At 47.7% G+C, this 21,028-nt stretch overlaps 2 protein-coding genes and 1 long non-coding RNA gene across 4 annotated transcripts; 1 reads left to right on the top strand and 2 right to left on the bottom strand.

Moving 5' to 3' along the window:
* Positions 1-69: 69 nt before the first annotated feature.
* Septin1 (septin 1) lies at positions 70-5,838 on the bottom strand. 2 transcript variants are annotated; one of them, XM_021725510.3, is made up of 11 exons: positions 5,697-5,838; positions 3,537-3,627; positions 3,356-3,442; positions 3,028-3,151; positions 2,590-2,724; positions 2,377-2,494; positions 1,522-1,623; positions 1,313-1,412; positions 927-1,092; positions 580-670; positions 70-475 (listed from the first exon to the last, which is right to left on the bottom strand). In XM_021725510.3, exons 1-11 carry the CDS (start codon positions 5,736-5,738, stop codon positions 389-391), a joined length of 1,143 nt encoding a protein of 380 aa, XP_021581185.1. In that variant the 5' UTR covers positions 5,739-5,838; the 3' UTR covers positions 70-388. The 2 variants fall into 2 exon arrangements, with proteins under 2 accessions (XP_021581185.1, XP_077880183.1); XM_078024057.1 differs by lacking the exon at positions 5,697-5,838 and adding an exon at positions 3,802-3,841.
* Positions 5,839-7,683: 1,845 nt separating this feature from the next.
* Positions 7,684-10,662, bottom strand: LOC144367497 (uncharacterized). Its single transcript, XR_013426936.1, has 2 exons — positions 8,554-10,662; positions 7,684-7,994 (listed from the first exon to the last, which is right to left on the bottom strand). It is a non-coding gene; the product is annotated as an uncharacterized LOC144367497 (long non-coding RNA).
* A 1,780-nt stretch (positions 10,663-12,442) lies between these two features.
* Positions 12,443-16,713, top strand: Znf48 (zinc finger protein 48). The gene is made up of 3 exons (XM_013357980.4): positions 12,443-12,672; positions 12,863-12,956; positions 14,111-16,713. Exons 2-3 carry the CDS (start codon positions 12,878-12,880, stop codon positions 15,898-15,900), a joined length of 1,869 nt encoding a protein of 622 aa, XP_013213434.1. The 5' UTR covers positions 12,443-12,672; positions 12,863-12,877; the 3' UTR covers positions 15,901-16,713.
* The last annotated feature ends 4,315 nt before the right edge of the window (positions 16,714-21,028 follow it).

Raw genomic sequence — 21,028 nt, 5'->3', positions numbered from 1 at the left:
GAATGGGTCAGAGTCCGCGGGGGAAGGCTCCACCCCCTAGTCCGGTTCCTGCCAGTGAGAAGACTTGCGTGGCGCCCGGGAAGCTAAGTTTTTATTGGAGACATAGTTTGAAGGGGGGCGACACCCCAAGATGGGGAGAGGCTGGCAAGAGCTGGGCTGGAGGCCCCTCCTGGAAGTGAGCCCAGGGCGAAGTGGGGGGCGGAGCTACAAACTCCGGGACGGGCTGAACCTTTAGCCGCGAGAACCTACACAAAGCAAGTGCAAGAGTGGGTGTGGGCCACTCGGAGGCTCCGGAATTAGAGGCTGGGCAGTCTAGGGCCCCGGGATTGGACAAGAAACGGACAGAAGGCGGAGCCGAAGTAAGGTCAGGCCGGGCCGGGCGGAGGCCTCAGAGAGCGTCCGACTGCTCGCCCTGAGCCTGGCTCTGCTGCATCTGGGCCTGCATCTTCTCCAGCATCTCTTGCATGCGGCGCAGCTGTGTGGGGCAAGATTATTGGCAGTGAAACCCGGAGACGCCAGGGAGGGACCTTGAAGAGGATCTGGAGCTTTGGGTGGAGGGGAAGCCAGGTGCTTGCTCACCTCTTCGTCCTTCTCGCGGATCAACTTCTCCGTCTCGGCCAGAGGCAGCATGGGCAGCGGGATCTCTGTGGCGCTCTGGCGGGAAAGTTTACTAGAGGGTAGAGGGAAGGGAGACAGGAATCAGGGGCGGGATCTGAAATTGTAGGTTAAGGCCGGAGGAATTTGAGTCTAGGAGGCGGGGCCGAGTCTGGGAGGTTAGAGTCGTAGGCCAAGTGGGTGGAGAAAGAGAGCTGGGGGGAGGGGCCATGGATAGGAAGGCGGGGTCAAGAGTGGGAACTGTGCAGTCTCGAACGCTGCCCCAGGAGTGGAGATTTGGAAGCATCAAAATCGTTGGTCCTGGTTCTGACCTGCGGCTGGTTCGATCACGAGCCCCAGGCCGGGCTAGGCTCTGTAGGCAGCGGGCCCGGTAGCCCTCGTAGAGCAGATCGTGTGTCACCTCTTTCAAGTCCTGCAGGTGTGTCTGCACCAACATCCGTCTCAGGTTCAAGAAGTCGCAGTGCTGTGGGTTCTCCACTGGGGGGCGGATCGGTGAGCGTCAGGGAGTTTCCGGTCCAAACCCACCCTCAGTCACCCGGGAGTCCTGCTGCTGATCTAGCCAAGGATCCTTAGTTTGCAGCCCAAGTATCCCTCTTTTGACTTTTAGGAATTCCCAGGACTTAGAACCCGCCCCAACTTTACATATTGGGTGCAGCTTCTGCTTGCTGCTGGCCTCAGAACTTGTGTTTGGCCTTACCCTCCACGGTCCCCCAGGAGTAGCGGCGTCCCCTCACTGGTCGCGTCCCACCGTCTCTCACCACCTCGCATGAACCGACGACTGCGAAAGGGATGCTTCCCTAGAGGGCAGGGGTCAGGAGTCACCGTGGGCTGCTTGTGGGCAAAAACCTCAGCCTCCAACTCCACACCTAACCTCTGCTCTGCCCCTTCCTCCTCTTCCTCTCATACCTTCATCTCAGCATCCTGTCTCTTGAAGTCTTCATCCTCATCAGAGTCACATTCTGGGAACTGGTAAATATTGATCTCCTCCTCCTTCAGTTGGTCCCGTATCTCAGAGAAGAAAGATGCAGAGAGAGTGAGATCCACAGGCCATGAATGACAGACATTGCCTGGCCAGAGACAGTGAGATACAGGTAATCAGAGAGACAGAAAGACGGGAATGACAGAGATGGTGAGAGACAGACATACAAGATAACATAAAAACAAAATCAAGTCACAGTGATGATAAACAGGATTCTAAACAGACCATGAAGGACCTGAGAAAAACAGTAGTTTAAGGCTCTGAAGAGCTTAGGATAGGAGATTATCAGCATCACAAGGCCAGAGGGATGTCAGGGGTCATCATGTCCATGCCCTTGCTCTTAAGCCTTTGCTGAGTATCTAGCCCTGGGGCTGTATATCCAGCCTGTCACCATCCAGGGATTGAACCCAGGGGCACTTCACTTTGCCAAGTTATGGGGATGAGAAGTAGTACTTTTGGCTTTGGAGACAAGATCTTCCTGCTTCAGCCTCCAGTGTGACACCAAGCCCTGTTTCAGACTGGCTTGTGTGTGTGTGTGGTGTTGGAGATTAAACCCAGGGCCTGGTGCATGCAAGGCAAGCACTCTACCAACGGAGCTGTATCTCCACCCCTCAGACTGTTTTAAACTTCTAAAGACATGGCTACTTTTGGCAGCTTGCTACCCACCTTTCCCGAAAACTCTCCCACAATGTTCCAAAAAGACTACCCCAAGATCAAAGAAGTCAAAGCTGAGATCGGTCATGACTTTTGGCTTCACTTGGGGCCAAGGACACCACGCACACCTTCTGCTTGAGGGCCTGGGTTTCCTTGGGCATCAGGGCATCTGCTTTGCCGATGACTGGAATGATGTTGACTTTCTCGTGCACAGCCCGAAGGAAGGCCACATCTAGGGGCCGGAGCCTGCACCCCAAAATTAATCAGGGCCCAGTCCCAGGGGACAAAGCCTCCCTCGTACCCTCCCCAAGACCCCCAACCCTTAGGATCCCCCTTCAGACCCCCGGCCGAAGGGTGAGATGAAGTAGAGACAGCAGTGGACCCGGGAATCCTGGATGTTCTTCCGGTTCAAACCACTCTCGTCCCTGAGATACTGCTCAAATTGCTCCTCAATGAAGCGCACCACAGGCAGCCAGCTGGGGTATGGAGAGAGGAGATGTGTCAAAGATCAGAAGCCACAGGACAGGCAAGGAGACAAGGCTTGCCGAGGTTATGGGGATAAGAAGTAGTTCCTTTGGCTCCATCCATATATCAAGGGAAACTGGTGGGGGTGTTGGTGTGAAGTTAAGAAGCATACTTTGGGCCAGATGGCTTCCAGAAACAGGTGCCTCATTTTGAGTCAGGGAACCAGGTCAGACCAGCCCTGCAACTGTCCCCTGGGCCTCCACACAGTTGCTGCTTTGAGAGGCTCAGCCCCTGTCCCTTTCCCTCCTCCTCACCAGTCTGAGCAGTCCACAGAATCCCCAAAGCCAGGTGTGTCCACCAAGGTCAGCTTCACCTTGACACCCCCTTCTTCAATCTCCACACCCCTGCGCTCAATGGTCAATGTTTGTGTCAAGCGAGCTGTGGGGGCAAGGAGAGGACAGAGGATAGCATAGGGCTCAAAGCAAGACTAATTTCCTTTCCCAGTGTTACAGTTGCCCCATCCCCTTTTCAAGGGAGGAAACAGTCTCAGAAAAGCAGTGGGCACTGAGTGAACTTGAAGGAAGAATGCAACCTAGGGAAAGGGGTCAAGGGCACTGCCTGGAGATGGCAGCAGGATCTTACCGCTAGCCTCTGGCACTTGCCGATCCTCATAGAGGTTGGTGAGGAACAGGCTGTTGATAAGGGTGGATTTCCCCAGACCTGACTCCCCTGTGGACAGGACAGGCCAATTGATGAGATGAGGGGACAGCCAGGGTCTTCTGAAGACACCTCCACCCCAAGTCTCTCTCTAGAGCCTCCAGACCTGCCACCATGAGTGTGAAGTCAAACCCCTTCTTGACGGACTTGCGGTGCAGCTGGTTGGGGAGCGCAGCAAAACCCACATACTCCTTGTCCTGTTGGGGGTGGGGGTGAATAAGACTCCTGAGAGTGGCAGGCAGGACCTCAGTATCACCTGAACCCAAAGACTTGGAAAAGTCAGCCTATTATGGGACAACCCGGGTCTGGGGACTATGTGGGGGAAGGGGGTTAGGCTGGGGATGCCTAGCTTCCTGGGCACAAGGACTCACCATGGCTCCGCTAGCTGTCTCTGCACCTGCTATCACTCCCCACTTCCTCTGGTAGGGCAGGAAGTTGAATGCAGCAAACAAGGGGGCGGGCAGTTGTAGGAAGCTGAGATGCTCAAACCAGCCCAGACCAGAGAGGTGGGGAAAGCCAAATCCAGGAATACCTAGACCCGCAGCTTCAACCCCTCCGTTCTCTACATGCCTTTATACCAAGCCCCTTTGTCACCAGGGTGCCAGGTGAGGTATGGGCAGGGAGGAAGGAAGCAGGCTGCTCTCTTTAGCAGGTGTGACAAAGTCTTGAATCAAGATAACAAAAATGTTCCTAGGGTTTCTGATGGACCAAAACCCATAATGGGATTAGAAGTAGAAGGGGCTATCAGACAATGGTGCACACCTGTAATCCCAGCGACTCAAAGACTGAGGCAGAAGGGTAGGTAGCAAGTTCAAGGCCAGTCTTGCAATTTAGCAAGACCCTCAGCAACTTAGTGAGACCCTGTCTCAAAAATAAAAAATAGGGCTATGGTTGTGGCTCAGTGGTAGAGCGATTGCCTGGCATGTATGAGGCACTGGGTTTGATCCTCAGCACCACATAAAAATAAATAAATAAAGGGATTGTGTTCATCTACAACTGAAAATATTTTTGTGTGTGGTGCTGGGATACAACTAAAAATATTTTAAAATATAAAATAAGGGCTCGGGAAGAGCACTTGTCTAGCATGCTTGAAGCCCTGTGTTTGATCCCCAAGACCACCAAAATAAATAAATTATATATATATTATACACACATATATGTAAAATTTAAGATAAAAATTCCTGTGAATATAGATCAGTGGTAAAGCACTCCCATATTTAATACCCAATGAAAAAGGAGGAAAAATTACAAAGGGGCCCCAGCACCATAAAACAAACAATATTGAAAGTAAGGGGCCATCAATTTTTTGGCTCATGTATTAGACTTTTTCTCCTCCTGCAAAGCTGGAGATTGAACCCAGGACCTCACACACTAGGCAAGTACTCTTCCACTGAGCTAGAACCCATGGACTTTTTGATGTTTTTGGTGCTGTGGATCAAATTCAGTGCTAAACATTGAGCTCTACCTCATTCCCCTAATAGATTTTCTTCTTAGTTGTTGATGTACCTTTTATTTAATATATTTATTTATATGTGGTGCTGAGAATCAAACCCAGTGCCTCACACATGCTAGGCAAGTGCTGTACCACTGAGCTACAACCCCAGCCCCCTTAATAACATTCTTAAGGACTGGGGCTGGGGCTCAGCAGTACACACTTGCCTGGCATGTGTGAAGCACTGGGTTCGATTCTCAGCACCACATATAAATAAATAAATTAAATTAAGGTCTATCAATAACTTAAAAAATATTTTTAAAAAAACTTTAAAAAACACTCCAGGTCTTTGGACACCACTGTCAGAGAAAACTTACTTCAGAATTTTGGCCAAAGAACCCATTGATCAAACCCTTCAGAGACTCCCCAGTGACCTCAGAATCAAATTGGAGCTCTGGCCTGGCAGACAGTTTCTGCCACCAGTCCTCATCACTCCATCTCAGTGGCCCAAACATACTGGCCCTGCCCACATTTTCTGTACCAGGGAAACACCTTTTCCTCTTTCAAGGGGCTCTGCCTCCTGTACAAAATCTGCCCCAGATACTCCAGACAGAGTCCTTTCCCTCCTTTAGACTCCCCAGCACCTTTCAGAGGCCCCTAAAAACCCACATGTAAAAGCTAGGGCTGTAGCTCAGTGGCAGAGTGTTTGCCTAGCATGTGTGGGGCACTGGGTTCTATCCTTAGCACCACATTAAAAAATAAAATAAAATAAAGGCATACTGTCTATCTACAACTATTTTTTTAATTTTTTTAAAAAAAACCACCTGTGCTTACCTGTCTCTGCTCCCAACTGAGCTCTCTGAGGGCAGAGATCATGTCTTCCCAGTTTCTGTATTCCCCAGTGTCTTTAAAGATACTGATGAATGATATACTAGATGCATGGATTCTTGAAAGAATGAATAAACGAAGGTCGTCAGAGGCAAAGGCTGGGAGACTGCAGGACACGTAAAAGGCACCTCACCTGGAAGTCAGAAAGAACTCCCCAAACCCCAATGCCTAATATTTACTTGGTGTACAAACTTGGGCAAGTTACTTAACTTCTCTGAACTCCAGTTTCCTTGTGTAAAATGAATTACACATATTTAAGTTTTGCTATCAGAATGCCTGTGGGTGCTGGGGGTGTTGGGAGAGGTGGCACATGCCTGTAATCCCAGTAGCTTGGGAAGCTGAGGTAGGAGGATCAGGATCTTTAGTTCAAAGCCAGCCTAAGCAAAAGTGAGGTGCTAAGCAACTCAGTGAGACCCTATCTCTAAGTAAAAAACAAAATAGTGCTGGGGATGTGGCTCAGTGGTTGAGTGCCCCTGAGTTCAATCCCTGGTACAAAAAAAAAAAAAAAAAAAAAAGATTCACCCAGATCTTCATGTATATATTTTTTTATCTCTCTTTTTTTAATGGTCCTGAAGCTCAGACTCAGAGTTCCACATGCTAGGCAAGCACTGAACCACATCCCCAGCTGCCATGTGTTTACTTTATCCTTACTTAAAGTTCATTTCTAACACTGTTTCCCTTATGTAACCATAGAAAAGTTGCTTCTCGGTTTGGGGATGTACTCTGGTAGAATGCTTGCCTAGCATTGCTAGGTCCTAGGTTCAATCTCTTGCACCACCAAAAAGAAAAAAAAAAAAATTGCCTCTCTGGGTCTTTCTCTCACAGGAACTTCCTTGTAGGTTTTTCAAGGTACATATGACTATAGAGACATGCAGTTATTTAGAATTGTGTGACCTTACTAGCTATGTGACCTTGGATGTCTTACTTTAACTTCTTGGTGACTCAGTTTCTTCATCTGTACAACAGTACCATTAATAATTCTCCCTTAAGCTGGGCTCAGTGGTGCATGTCTGTATTCACAGAAGCTCATTTGGGAGGCTGAGGCAGGAAGATTGTAAGTTCAAGGCTACCCTCACAAATTAGCAAGACCCTGTCTCAAAATATAAAATTTAAAAAGTCTGGATGGGGGCTGGGTTGTGACTCAGAGGTAGAGCACTCACCTACCATGCTTGAGGCACTGGGTTTGATCCTCAACACCACATAAAAATAAAAATAAAGATATTGTGTCTCCCTATAACTAAAAAAAAGAAGAAAAAAAAAAAAGATCTGGCTGGAAGCCAGGCTGATGGTGCACTCCTGTAATCCCAGCGGTTCAGGAAGCTGAGACAGGAGAATCAAGAGTTCAAAGCCAGCCTCAGCAATGGTGAGGTGCTAAGCAATTCAATGGAACTCTGTCTCTAAATAAAATACAAAATTGGCTGGGGATGTGGCTCAGTGGTTGAGTACTCCTAAATTCAATCTCTAGTACCAATAAAGAAAAAGGTCTGTCTGGGTGCAGTGGTACATTCCTGTAATTCCTGCAGCTCAGGAGGATGAGGCAGGAGGATTAAGAGTTCAAAGCCAGCCTCAGCAATTTAGGGAGGCCCTCAGAAACTCAGTGAGACACCCTGTCTCTAAAAAAAATACAAAACGGGCTGGGGATGTTCCTCAGTGTTTAGGTACCCCTGAGTTCAATCCTCGGTACTCCCCTAAAAAGGTCTGGGGATGTATCTCAGTGGTAAAACACCTGGGTTTGATCCCCAGTATCTAAATAAATAAACAAATAATTTCCCTCCTGGGACATAACCAAGATTACAGCAAGCCGGACGTTGGTGGTACAGGCTTGTAAACCCAGTGACTTGGGAGACTGAGGCAAGAGAATCCCAAGTTCAAGGCTGGTCTTGAAAAATTAGCAAGACTCTATAAAAAAAAAAAAAGCCGCTGGGAATGTAGATCAGTGGTAAAGTGCTCTAAATTTAATCCCAAGTACTGCAAAAAAAAGAAAAGACATACTACGGCACATGGGTTAATACGGATTAATACACAAAACTCTTAGAATAGTGCTTTGGCATATGAGATGAGCTCATGCAAATGCTAGTTATTATTATTACATGAGCTGAGCGATATAGTAGTTCTGCCAGCTAATATCCAGTGACTGCTCTTGTGGATTAGTTGCCAAGGATCCAGACAGGGTGAATTAAGTCAGCATTTCAGTCCTCTGGGGAGAGAGACAGCCACAAGTAGGTGTGACTCACAGCATTCATGCTAAAAGTGCCAGAAGAGAAACAGTATTTAGATATAAAGGGAAGAGATGATTATATCTTTCCCACTCTACCACAGCCCCTCCTCCTCCATTTCTCATCAGACTGAGCAGCCCCAATGTCTTAGTTAAAACTCTGGGAGGTTAGGAATATATTCAGTGGTATAACATTTGCCTAGCATCTGGGAGGCCCTGAGTTCCACCCCCAGCACCACAAAACAAAACAAAACAAAAAAACCCTACATCACTCTGAACTCCTCTCATCCTCACCCTCCACAAGTATATCCAGTTGATTTCCATCAAAAAAATTGGTCTCCTTTTCTCCATAGCTTCCAACTCCTGCCCTGGGTTCAGACTCTGATCTTCCCAGAATTATTATTATTTTTTAAATTAATTTTTAGTTTTCGGTGGACCCATCTTTATTTTAATGTGGTTCTGAGGATGGAACCCAGCGCCCCGCACATGCCAGGCAAGCGTGCTACTGCTTGAGCCACATCCCCAACCCTTCCCAGAATTACTGAACAGCCTTTAAATAGCATGCAAGCCACACATGATGGCACATACCTGTTTAACTCAGGAGGTTGAGGCACAAGGATTGGAAGTTTGTGGCCAACCTCATCAACTTAGCAAGACCCTGTGTCAAAATAAAAAAGGACTGGGGATATAGCTTGGAAAAGTGCCCAGTACCCAGAAAAAAATAGAAGACCCGTTTTTGCCACTTTGTATGTATGTTCTGTGCTATTTTCGGGTGGCGGGGTTGGGGGATACCAGGGATTGAACACAGGATTGCTTAAACACTGAGCCACATAGCACTGAGCACTGAGCCCTTTTTATTTTTTATTTTGAGACGGGATCTTGCTAAGTTGCTTAGTGCCTCGCTAAATTGCTGAGGCTGGCTTTCAACTTTTGATCCTCCTGCTTTCGCCTCTTGAGTCACTGGGATTACAGGCATGCACCCCGTCGCACAGCTACTTCACATTCATTTTCTATGTAGCACTGATCTTTTTGAAATCATTCTATGATTTCATAGACACCAACACAGTCATTATCTACTAAATTTTCCCATGTGTTGCTTCTGTGTTGTTTTGGGTATGCAGAAATCCATTCTGAATGTATTCATAGCAGACCACAAATTTGGCAGAAACAATACTGGTGAGTGAACAGCAACACCCATACTTCTTATCCTGCTTTAAACATAATTTTGTGTTTGTCTTTGTGGTATTAGGGATCAAACCTAGGGTCTCATGTGTGGCAAGCAAGTACTGTACCATTGAACTGTACCCCTAGCTCTTATAATTATTTTCAAACACATCAGTGTAAAACTTAACTAGCTTCTTCAAGCAAATACAACTTTAATTCATTAGGAGCTCCTCGGGCTAGGCATGGTGGTACACACTTGAAATCCTAGTGGCTCTGAGGCTGAGGCAGGAGGATCACAATTTCAAAGCCAGCCTCAGCAACTTAGTGAGGTCCTAAGCAACACAGTGAGATCCCACCTCAAAGTAAAAGGGTTGGGGATGTGATTGTGCCCCTGGTTCAATCCCTGGAGAAAGAAAGAAAGAAAGAAAGAAAGAAAGAAAGAAAGAAAGAAAGAAAGAAAGGAAGGAAGGAAGGAAGGAAGGAAGGAAGGAAGGAAGGAAGGAAGGAAGGAAGGAAGGAAGGAAGGAAGGAAGGAAGGAAAGAAAAAGAGAGAGAGAGAGAGAGAACTCATGGAATTTCATCAGCTGGAAGGAATGCCAATATAGACAAATGATTTTTAAACCAAATTTTCCTTCTTTGCCATATTACATGGCCTATCAATCTACCCATCTGACTTTTCTGCATTGGTATGAATGGAAAAAATGAACGTTATTGGTAACATCTTGAAATTCACTTTTAGAATGCTTGATCCCACCTAATTCCAAATCTGTCATTATGGTTTGGGATTTAAATTGAATTGGCTCACATGATTGTGGTGGCTGAGAAGTCCCACCACAGGCTGTCTAGAGACCCTAGGATTCCATTGGCATGGTTCAGTCTAAGGCCAGAGGCTTCATCTTGGAACCAGAGACACTGACTCCCAATTGGAGGCTAACCACCTGAACTCTTCTGAGGCTGAACACCTGAAGAATGCCTGAAGTGCTGGTGTTAAGTCCTAGGGTCCAAAGGTCAGCCAGTCTGGACTTCTAGTGTCTAGATAGAAGAAAAAAACTCTATCCCAGCTCTGAGAGAGATCACTTACCTTCTGTATTTGTTTCTCTAGGCCTCCAGCCTATGTATGGAATGAGGCCTGCCCATGTTTGAGGGCAGATCTTCCCCACTTAGTCCACTTGGGTTCACACATTTATCTTTGGAAACATCCTCAGAGACACACCCAAAATAATGCTTTACTAAGTTTCTAGGTGTTTCTTCTGCTCAACATGATGCAGCTATCCTGCTTATAACCTAAAACTGGGTGCAATGGTGAATGTCTATAGTTCTACCTACCCAGTAGAATGATGAGGAAGATAAGTTCCTTGGAGCCAAGTTTGGGGCCAGCCTGTATAACACACTGAAACTTGGTCTCTTAGGAAAAAAAAAACAACACACTAATTCCTTCCCAGAATTCAGTATTTTACTGCTTTTTTTTTTTTTTTTTTTTTTTTAATGCAGTCCTAGGGATTGAACCCAGGGGCACTTTATCCTGGTTTTTTTTTTTTTTTTTTTTTTTTTTTTTTGGTGCTGAGGACTGAGCCCATGGCCTTGTGCATTCGATGTAACTGCTCTATCAACTAAGTGTTTACGTATATCTTGAAACAGGATCTCACAAAATTGTCAGGCTAGCCTCGAATTTGCGATCCTGCTGCTCCAGTCTGCTGGGATTACAGGTGTCTGCCACCAGGTCTGGCTCTTTTTTAAATTGGCATTGCAGTTTTCACGATTTCCACTTTCTTTCATGATTTCAATACCTTGGATTTTAATCTTTTAGGATTGTGATTTTCAGATTTTTTTATTTTTGTTTATTTATTTATTTTTGCATTGATGGGGATGGAACCCAGGGCTTCATGCATGCCAGGCACACAGTTTACCACTAAGCTACATCCCCAGCCCTGATTTTTAGGATTTTAGACTTTAGGGATTTTGATCTTTTGTGACTTCAACAATCAGAAATATGGGGGTGGTTGTTGTCTTTGGGGATTATGATCAATATAGAGCCTCCATGTTTATCAGACAAAGACCCATGTATTAGAACTTTTCCAGCTCTCCTACACTATCTTGAACAGGTTGGTATAACTGTCACCCTTACAGTTCTCTAACACCCCCCCACCCCCCTGTCCTGGGGATCCAATCTGATTGCATGCTAAGAAACTCTATTTTTAAAGATTTGTGTGCTTGCCTATTTAAACTGATAGTACTCCAAGGTCAGATCTGGAATTTGTCAACTGCTTATGCCAATCATCCAGTTGAGCACTAAGGCTCCTGTGAAGAATTTAAAAAAAAAAAAAAAAGTGGTTATCCCTCCTCATCATTGGCAAAGGGGCTGAAGACATCTTTCAGTCTCTCTCCCCACAAAAGCAGATCCTGGAAGCATGTTTCCAGGGTCCTGGGTCCCCTAACTAGAACATAGCCCTAGCCAGGGCCCCACCAGGATGGAAAAAGGATTTATTTCTTCAGCCTCTTTCTGGGCTTAGCTTTTGCAGGGTTGTCAGCCTGTCCCCAGTCTTTCTAGCAGCTTCTTTCTTTGTGTCTCTGTCTTTGTCTCTGCCTGTTTTCACTGACTGCTGTCCTTTGTTTCTCTGACTCTGGGTCTGATTCCCTCCACGCTGCTTGCTTCTTTTTCTTATGGCTCCTAAGACTGCTTCAATGCCTTTATAGCTATCTCTTATATCTTTCTACATCTCTTGTTTCTGATGGCAAATCTTTTGCCCCTGTATTTTTGATCAGCCGAGCCCTTTTTGATTCAGGGCTTTTACATTAAGACTGTGTGAATCTGGTTCAGGGTCTATTTGGGAGCTGCAGGTCTGATTGCATCTGCCCCCTCTCCCTAGCAGCATTTACCAGACGTTCCCCTCTAGTCCCTGCTCCTGCCTCGGTCTCCCCTAGCCCAGCCCCCACCGCGGTACTCGGCCTCTCGGACCAGCCGGGCTTTGTTTCCCGTGTCTCAGGGCCCCGCCCCGCCCCGTCTGGGGTCTCCGCCGCCCTTTGTCTGCCTTGGTCTCTCCCCCAATCCTTTCCCTGGGTCCGTCTCCGGATTCCTCTTTCTTTGTCTCTCCCAGGCTAGGGTGGCTGGCGCTGCCCGCCAGCCCCCGAGGTCTGCGCCGGTGGCCAGAGACACAGCGACATTTAGGAAGAGTCTTCAGCCCTTATCACCCAGCTGCAGCCCAGGAGGCACACGGTTAATACCACCGAGTTCGGGCCACTATCTTCGGCTTAGAGTAGCCCACCAGGCTGCACGCAGCCACCCGCGGGCCACAGAGCTCCCGCCAACACCGGCATCCCTAACTGGCGTGCAGCTCCTCCCAGATCCTAGAGCGGCTCTGTACGCCCCAGCGCTTCCGCTTCCCGTCCCCGCCCCCGGCGGCCGCCCCCGGGACGCCTGGGACCGGGCCCCCTCCCGTGTTGGCGCGGATCCCGCATCTCGGAGCCGCCGGTAGCTCGGGTACCCGCACCCTGCAGAGGAACTTGGGAGGGCACCGGGTGGCTGAGCTGGAGGCGGCTGACGAGGTGAGAGGGACGGCTGTGTGCTGGGAGGAGGAGCAGCAGGTGCAGGGGTGGCCGGTGGCGCCGGCGGGAGTTACCGGGAACCGCGCCCGGTGTCGGGTGCCCGCGCCGGCCGACAGAGGGCAGCGGCAAGGTCCGCGGACCGCACATGGTTGTGGTGACCACAGGATTATGTGTCTGTCCCCTTGCCCAGGGCGGCGTACTGGCGATGGAACGCGCCGTAGAACCCTGGGGTTCGGATCTCCGTGGCCCAGAGGAGAGGGAGCGGTTAAGAAGCGCCCGCACAGGTGAGAGTCGCGGCCGTGCGCTGCACAGACAGGTAATAGCTGGGTGGGGACTCCAGTGCTGGGCTCTGCCCCACCGAGAAAAATTGGACGTAAGCTGTGTCTCCAAGGAGAGAGGGGGAGGGGAGCAAAAACCAAAGGAAGGAGCCAACGTTTCTGAGTACCTACTGTGTGCCAGGCCTTTATGGGCATCTTCTCAAGGACTCCTCCCCTCCCCCACGGTCTTCACCTCTGCCCTTTTCTCTCCAGTGATGCACTCTGCAGGCAAATTGATCCAATTCCAGTTCTAATCCTGTCTTTCTACTCAAAAACCTTCCTAGCTCCCCCCTGGCTACTAATTAAAGCCTTATACTTAGCCTAGCGTTCAATCCAAATCTTGCATGCTCAAACTAGTCCCAACAACCGTTTCTAGCTTTATCTTCCATTCCTCTCCATGATTTTCTCTTTGCTGTGAATGCCATTCTCTGTCTCCTTGTTTCTTCTGCTGTGACATCGCACAGCAATTGTAGAAGCCCTATAATTGTTCTGAACCCACAGTTATAATTACTGATACTTTATCTCTCCCACCACCCCTAAGCATCTTGAGAGATGTATGTGAGAAGACACAGGAAGACTGAAGTAATAAATTACAGTATAGGCTAATATAACAAAGTACAATAGAAAGAGCATATACCAAGTTTTCCATATAAAGGCAATAAAACATGGTTGGGTTCAGACAGATCTGTGTTAAAAACTGGCTTGGCTACTTTCTAACTTAGAACAAATCACTTATATTCTCTGCATTTCCATGATTGTAAAATGGGGATAGTAACATAATAGTATTACCTTCTAGGATTGTTTGCAAGGATACAGTATTACTTAGTTATATATATTTGCATATAGTTAAATATATTGACATATATTTAGGACATAGTAAAAGGAAGTCATTACCATTGTTATTGAAAGGCACAGACAATAAGTGCTTCAAAAGTTCAGAGGAGAAAGAGATCCATTGTCAAGGAAGTCTTCCTGGAGAGGTGGTGGGGTGTGTAGCTCAGTGCTGTAGAAGGATTGCTGAAGGCCCTGGGTTTCATTCCCAGCACTCCCCCCTCCCCGCACCACACACCAAAGAGGCTAAGTCAAAAGGTGAGAGCTACAATTCCTTTTTCTTTTCCTAGGTCTAGGGAGTGAGAATGTGGTGATTTCTCAGTCAGATGTGTTTGAACACACCCCACCAGAGGAGGATGACTTGGGGTTCAAGGAAGAAGAAGATTTGGCCTCAGGTCATGAAGTAGGAAATGATTCTCTCAAACCTGAAGGTATCCAGACCTGGGATGACTTATGGGTTCAGAGAGAGGGACTAGGAAAGCCTCAGCCTCGGAATCGAGGCCCCCGGGTCCTGGGAGAACCACGCTGGGGCCAGGCTAGTAGTGATCGAACTGCGGTGTGCGGTGAGTGTGGCAAGAGCTTCCGGCAGATGTCAGATCTGGTAAAACACCAGCGGACTCACACAGGGGAGAAACCTTACAAGTGCGGGGTCTGTGGCAAGGGCTTTGGAGATAGCTCAGCCCGCATTAAACATCAGCGAACTCACAGTGGTGAGAAACCCTATAGGGCCCGGCCACCAGCCCAGGGTCCCCCAAAGATTCCCCGGCCTCGGATACCTGCTGGTGAGCGCCCCACTATCTGTGGTGAATGTGGCAAGAGTTTCCGGCAGAGTTCTGATCTGGTGAAACACCAGCGAACGCACACTGGTGAGAAGCCCTACAAGTGTGCCATCTGTGGCAAGGGCTTTGGTGACAGTTCTGCCCGCATAAAGCACCAGCGGACACACCGCGGGGAGCAAGCCCCCCGGCCAGTGGTGCCCCGCCGGCAGCCATCTCGAGCAGCCACAACAACTGCACAGGGACCCAAGGCCCAGGACAAGCCATATATTTGCACTGATTGTGGCAAACGGTTTGTTCTAAGTTGCAGCCTCCTGAGCCACCAACGCAGTCACCTGGGTCCCAAACCCTTTGGCTGTGATGTGTGCGGAAAGGAGTTTGCCCGGGGCTCCGATCTGGTGAAACACCTGCGGGTGCACACAGGAGAGAAGCCCTACTTGTGCCCTGAATGTGGCAAGGGCTTTGCTGACAGCTCTGCCCGGGTTAAGCACCTCCGCACACACAGTGGCGAGAGACCTCATGCCTGCCCAGAATGTGACCGCACCTTCAGCCTCAGTTCCACACTTCTTCGCCACCGCCTCACTCACATGGAGCCCCAGGACTTCAGCTTTCCTGCTTACCCTGTAGCCCCTTTGATCCCCAGCCCACCTCCACCTCCTCTTGGCACCAGCCCCCCACTGACACCTCGAAGCCCTTCACACCCTGGCGATGGGCCTTTTGGCCTGCCTGGCTTGGAGTCTGAGCCTGGAGGCCCACAGGCTGGGGAGCCACCCCCACCACTGGCTGGTGACAAGCCTCACAAATGTCCCGAGTGTGGCAAGGGCTTCCGCCGAAGCTCTGACCTGGTGAAACACCATCGAGTACACACTGGGGAGAAACCCTACCTCTGTCCTGAATGCGGCAAGGGTTTTGCTGACAGCTCGGCCAGAGTCAAGCACCTCCGAACCCACCGTGGTGAACGTGCCCGGCCACCACCACCATCTACTCTCCTACGGCCACATAACCCACCTGGCCCAGCACCCACGGCTCCTCGACCTCGAGTCCGGGCCCAGCCCTCTGGACCCAGCCAGCCCCACGTGTGTGGCTTCTGTGGGAAGGAATTCCCCCGGAGCTCAGATCTGGTCAAACATAGGCGCACACATACTGGGGAGAAGCCATACAAGTGTGCAGAGTGTGGCAAGGGTTTTGGTGACAGTTCTGCCCGTATCAAGCACCAGCGAGGGCACCTGGTTCTGAGGCCCTTTGGGATAGGGGATGGTCGGGCAAGGCCTCTCAAAGAGGAACCACCAGTGGGACTAGAATGATAGGGTCCAGGGAAGGTGGAAGCCCAGGAAACCAAAGGGAGGGTTATCTGCTGCTGAAGCAGAGTAGAAAGGGCCTGGGAGGTGGTGGGAGGGAAACGAAGGGGAAGAAATGGGAGAAAGGAATGAATAGATAGAAATTGGAGACCATAACATTGATGCTCAGGAAACTGTCCTGGCTTGGTGTTAGGACCTTGCCAGTATGGGCTACACCCTCAAATTCTAGAACACTGCCTAGCACGCAGTAAGCACTCAGTAAATACTAATTTGAAATTTAGAAACTGGCCTTAGCCTGAAAACTCTTTAAAGAACTCCAAATTCCTGCTGCTTGACTGATAAGAACTACTCCTCCCAAACTTGCCGTGGGAGACCAACACCCTGAATCAGTTTGTTTGACCCTATGAGGTGCAGCAAAGGGAAATCTGGAATTTATGGTGTCAAATGAGGCAGGGCATCTTGATCATCATGATGGGGACAGTATTGCTGTATGGTAGGTAGATCAACTCCTAACCTTGGGTCACTGGACATGGTCTTAGCCAGGAAGAGCACTCTTGGATAGAACCTAGATCTATGTCCCTTGAGGACCTGGACCCACCCTGACACCTGGTCACTGGTGAAATAGCAGGAGGAATGTTCATGGCATCCAGCCTGAATGCTACATCTGGGTTCTGGTGGCCATCAGCAGAAACCAGCTGATTGGGCAAGGGCAGGACTAGAGAGAGGAGAAGCCCCAGAGGCTAGGGATGCTGCAAGGCCTGACAGCCACATTTTCATGTGTCTCCTTACTAATAAACTGTTTCTTGTCTGAGGCTTGGACTCTGTAGGGGTGTGTGGTTGTGTATACACGTGTACGTACATGCAGGACAAGGGTTGAAAGAGTATAAATGTGACACCACAGGCAAAGCCCTCAAAGGATTTGTAAACTTGTGCAGGTCCCTTGTGCTCTTTGTCCCATTAAATAGGTTATCCTGGCAGGGTCAGCCACTTTCTGCCTTTCACAGTGGGTTTTAAAAGGGCTACCAGATTCAGATTCGTCAACAAATGCCAGAGGCCTAAGGTCTAACAGCCCATAGGCACCAGCCTGGAATATGATATTTAAAAGGAAAATTGTGCGACGCTGAGGGAGGGAGGGAGGGCAAGCTACGGGGAATAGGTGAGAAGTGGCTGTTAGCTTGCCTAAGTGTTGCAGACCCATGTAGCCCAGAAAGTCCCAACACAGATGCACGACCTATGGGGACACTGGGAAACTCTGCTTCCCTGGGGCCCTTTTATGTATCAAGAAACATCATTTGGTTGCAAAGTCCAAAGGGAGGGTTAAACAGGTTGCTTTCTAATCCCTTGCAAAGGACAACCGAATTTACCAGCACCCATCACATCCTCAGGAGCAGGGCTCCGATTCCTGACTTGTTCCAAGGAGAACGCCAATAGGGAGGAAGGAAATAGAGGAACTCCCCTGATTGGCTGGGAACTAAAAACATTACGCCCCTTCATCCTTCTAAGCAATATTTGATTGCTTTGCAAATTCTCCAGTCCGGTTCTCTGCTAATGGTCGAGCGGGAATAGTCCTGGATGGAAGTTCACGCGAGATTTTAGCCACCCGACACGCTGCCCTAGAAACCAGTGAAAGCTTACTATAAGAAGGGCCCTACCGATCCTTCCACCCCTGCCAAAGTGCACTCGCTGAATACCCAGAACTTTGCGTCCAGGGCGGGGATTCTAAGCAACTTCCGGCTAAAGGTGCACCGGTATCCATTGGCCTGAATGGAGTCTTTTCGGAGGTTTTGGAAGATCATCCTTGCTGTTTTCCCTGTCTTTTTACTCTATCAGTTCGGCTTCCAAGCTAATTTCAGTGAACTTGGTAAAACTACATCTGGCCAAGTTACATCCCCCGCCCCCGCCATGGAAAACATTTGCCCTATCTTCCCATTCCCTCTCTGTAAAGCTTAACACTTGATTGGCATTCACGGCTTAACATTTGTGTGGTTTCAGCTCTATGCCTTTTAAATTTTGTTTCCTTTGTTGGGGGATGTGGCTCAGTGGTAGGCTAGGTGCGTTGGCGGTGCCTGTAGACAGGATGTTCTCTTTTACCTACGTGTTTGAAGGTGTTTGAAGTCAGCCTATGCAACAAAGCAAAACCCCATCTCTCAAAGGAAAAAAAAAATCAAATAATAAGAAAAACAAAACTATGGGAGATGATTTGTTTTATGCAGAATAAAAAGAACGCACGAAATCCTCAGGGATTCAAGATGAAGTCAAGGGCTGGGGTTGTGGCTCAGTGGTAGAGCAGGTGTCTGGCATTTGTAAGACCCTGGGTTTGATCCTCAGCACCACATATAAATAAAATAAAGGTCCATTGACAATTAAAAAAATAATAATAAAAGAATGAAGTCAAGTTCCAAATTCAATTTTCTACTCCTAGTCCTAGGAAGGACCTAGCATCTATAGACTTCACTAAATGCTTTTGTGAAGGGTATCCCTGAAACATGATCTGCTCTTCATAAGAGTTTACAATCCCACAAACTCCTTGCCATCTGTTGCACTCCCTCTTTGAAGGCCCTTCACATTTATCCCCTTGGCATTTATCTCAGAGAGGCCTGCACCCAATGCCTGTTCCTCTCAGGGAGTTGTTCACTCATTCCACTACTCTTCTGCCAAAGACCTATTGTCCTTTTGCCTACTGTCCTTTTTGTGTGTTCACAGATGATTCATAATTATATCAATTTTTTAATCAGTGCTGGAGATCAAACTCAGGGCCTTGCACATGCTAAGCATTTTTAGCACAATCTATGTGACTGTGTGTGTGTTTTAGTTACTGGGGATTGAACCCAGGGTCTCACTAGAAAAGAACTCTGTCACTGAGCTACAGCTACAGCCCTATCACAATCTTCTACTCTATTGAGTATGAGACTCTCAAGAGCAGAAACCACATGTGATTGCAAACAGATAACTGTACATGTTTGCAGAGCAATTGGATGGAGCCCCTTTTCCTTGTGTTAGTCACAGTAGGTGCCTCCTTTCACTTGCTGAGTCTCCTCAATGATTCTCTCTGCCTTTGTTGGAGATGAAGCTATAATCTGATCCCTACTTACTGCATCTTGTCTACTACATTTACCCTTGCTAGTACACTCAGATCCAGTAACACAAATCTTCTATTTCTGAGGCATGTAGAGTTCCTTTTCTTTCTTTTGGTGGTGCTGGGGATTAAACCTAGGGCCTTGTGCATGCAAGGCAGGCACTCTACCAACTGAGATATAGCCCCAGCTCCTCCTTTCTCTGTTTTGAGACAGGTCTTGCTATGTTGCCTATGTTGGCCTTGAACTCCTGTGTTCAATCAATCCTTCTGCCTTAGCTTCCTGAGTGGATGGGGACTATAGGTGCATAACTCAGTACCTGACTTAAACATGCCAATTTTATGCTTCAAGGCCTCTGCAGTTCTGTCTCAAACATTCCTCCAGATTTTCAAATGGTTAACCTTTCTAATCATTCCAGGTTCATATTATTTCTTCAGAGATGCCACATTAAAGAAACCCTCCAACCATAGCCACTCCCTATTGGATCATCTTGCCCTTATTTTTTCATAAATTATCATATTTATTTGCTTATTCACTTTTTTTTTTCATGGTGGAATCCAGAGCCTTACACCTGCTAGGTGAGTACTGCATGACTGAGCTACACTCCCTGTCACGTCACATGTTTATAATTTTTACACCTTTTTAAATGCCACATAAACCAGTTTCTTTGTTTTATTCACTATGCCTAGAATGGTTTCAGGCACACAGTAGAACTCATTAAATACTTGAATAGAAAATGAACACAAGGCTGGGCGTGGTGGTATAGGCCTGTAAACCCAGCAACTCGGGAGGCTGAGGCAGGGTGATAGCAAGTTCAAGGCCAGCCTCAGCAATTTAGCAAGGCCTTAAGCAACTTATTGAGACACTGCCTGAAAACAAACAAATAAAAGGGCTTGGAGATGTGGTTCAGTGGTAAAGTGCCTCTGGGTTCAATCCCCAGTACCAAAAAAAAAAAAAAAAAAAGGAAAAAAACACAAAGTAGTTTTGGAGGAATCTCGCATGTGATATTTGGACATTTTTCCCTCTTCTCTCGCATGTGATATTTGGACATTTTTCCCTCTTCTCTCAGCTCTGTGGAAGAACTAAAATTGTACATGTACTGTGGAAGAACTCCAAATTATGCCCCAGGCTTTGCAGATGGATGATCCAGTTGAGTCCTGAATCTGCCACGAATTTCCTTGGTGTAATTTCATTACCAAGATAGAATTTAGTGCAATAGAATAACAAGCTTGGACTCTGCTGCTTACGAGATGTGAGACTTTGAGCAAATTACTTAGGGCTGAGTTTTTCCTTGGTCAAATGGAGATATTGATCCCCATAGGACTATTGTAAAGAAACAACATTGTAAATACTTACTGCATGTTATTTCTTTTCTTCCATTCTGAATCTTAGATGCCCCATTCATAAATTGGGAGAATTAGGTACGTGCTGGCTTGTTCAAGAGAAGTGGGAAATTTCTATATGTAATATTCCAACTTTTTCTTTTTTTACTGCTGCGGATTGAACCTAGTCATGCTATGCAAATGCTCTACCACTGAGCTACGCTCCCTTATCCCACTTTTTTTTTTTTTGGTTATAAGTGGACACAGTATATTATTTTATGTGATGCTGAGGATAGAACCCAGTGTCTCATGCATGGTAGGCGAGCCCTCTCTGAGCCACAATCTCAGCCCCCATATCCCCAACATATTAAATGTTGTAAGTTAAAATTTGTAAAAGATCTCTCTTCTGTTTTGAAACTAACTTTGTGTGTGTGTGTGTGTGTGTGTGTGTGTGAGAGAGAGAGAGAGAGAGATAGAGATAGATAGATACTGGGGTTTGAATCCAAAGATCTTCTACCACTGAGCTACATCCAGAGCCCTTTTTATATTTTGAGACAGTGTCTCACTAAGTTACCCATGATGGCCTTGAACTTGAGATACTCCTGCCTCAGCCTCAAGAGTCTCTGGGGTATAGGCCTGGGCCACCACGCTCACAAAACTAATTTTTAAAAGTTGCCAGGTGTGGTAGCATGGCCTATAATCCCAGCTGTTCAGAGGCTAAAATAGGAGAATCGTGAA

The sequence above is a fragment of the Ictidomys tridecemlineatus genome, chromosome 10, assembly GCF_052094955.1.
Source record: "Ictidomys tridecemlineatus isolate mIctTri1 chromosome 10, mIctTri1.hap1, whole genome shotgun sequence".
NCBI lineage: Eukaryota > Metazoa > Chordata > Mammalia > Rodentia > Sciuridae > Ictidomys > Ictidomys tridecemlineatus.
The sequence above is the reverse complement of the archived record's forward strand: the minus strand, read 5'-3'. Positions and strand labels throughout refer to the sequence as shown.

What these genes read in the sequence shown, in the direction of transcription:
- Septin1 (XM_021725510.3), bottom strand. Translation starts at nt 5,738, where the DNA reads ATGATCTCTGCCCTCAGAGAGCTCAGTTGGGAGCAGAGACAG. An exon ending in CTTCACACTCATGGTGGCAG is followed by an intron (nt 3,443 to 3,536) that starts GTCTGGAGGCTC and finishes TCCTGTCCACAG; the next exon opens with GGGAGTCAGGTCTGGGGAAA. An exon ending in GCAAGTGCCAGAGGCTAGCG is followed by an intron (nt 3,152 to 3,355) that starts GTAAGATCCTGC and finishes TTGCCCCCACAG; the next exon opens with CTCGCTTGACACAAACATTG.
- Znf48 (XM_013357980.4), top strand. Translation starts at nt 12,878, where the DNA reads ATGGAACGCGCCGTAGAACCCTGGGGTTCGGATCTCCGTGGCCCAGAG. An exon ending in GTTAAGAAGCGCCCGCACAG is followed by an intron (nt 12,957 to 14,110) that starts GTGAGAGTCGCG and finishes TTCTTTTCCTAG; the next exon opens with GTCTAGGGAGTGAGAATGTG.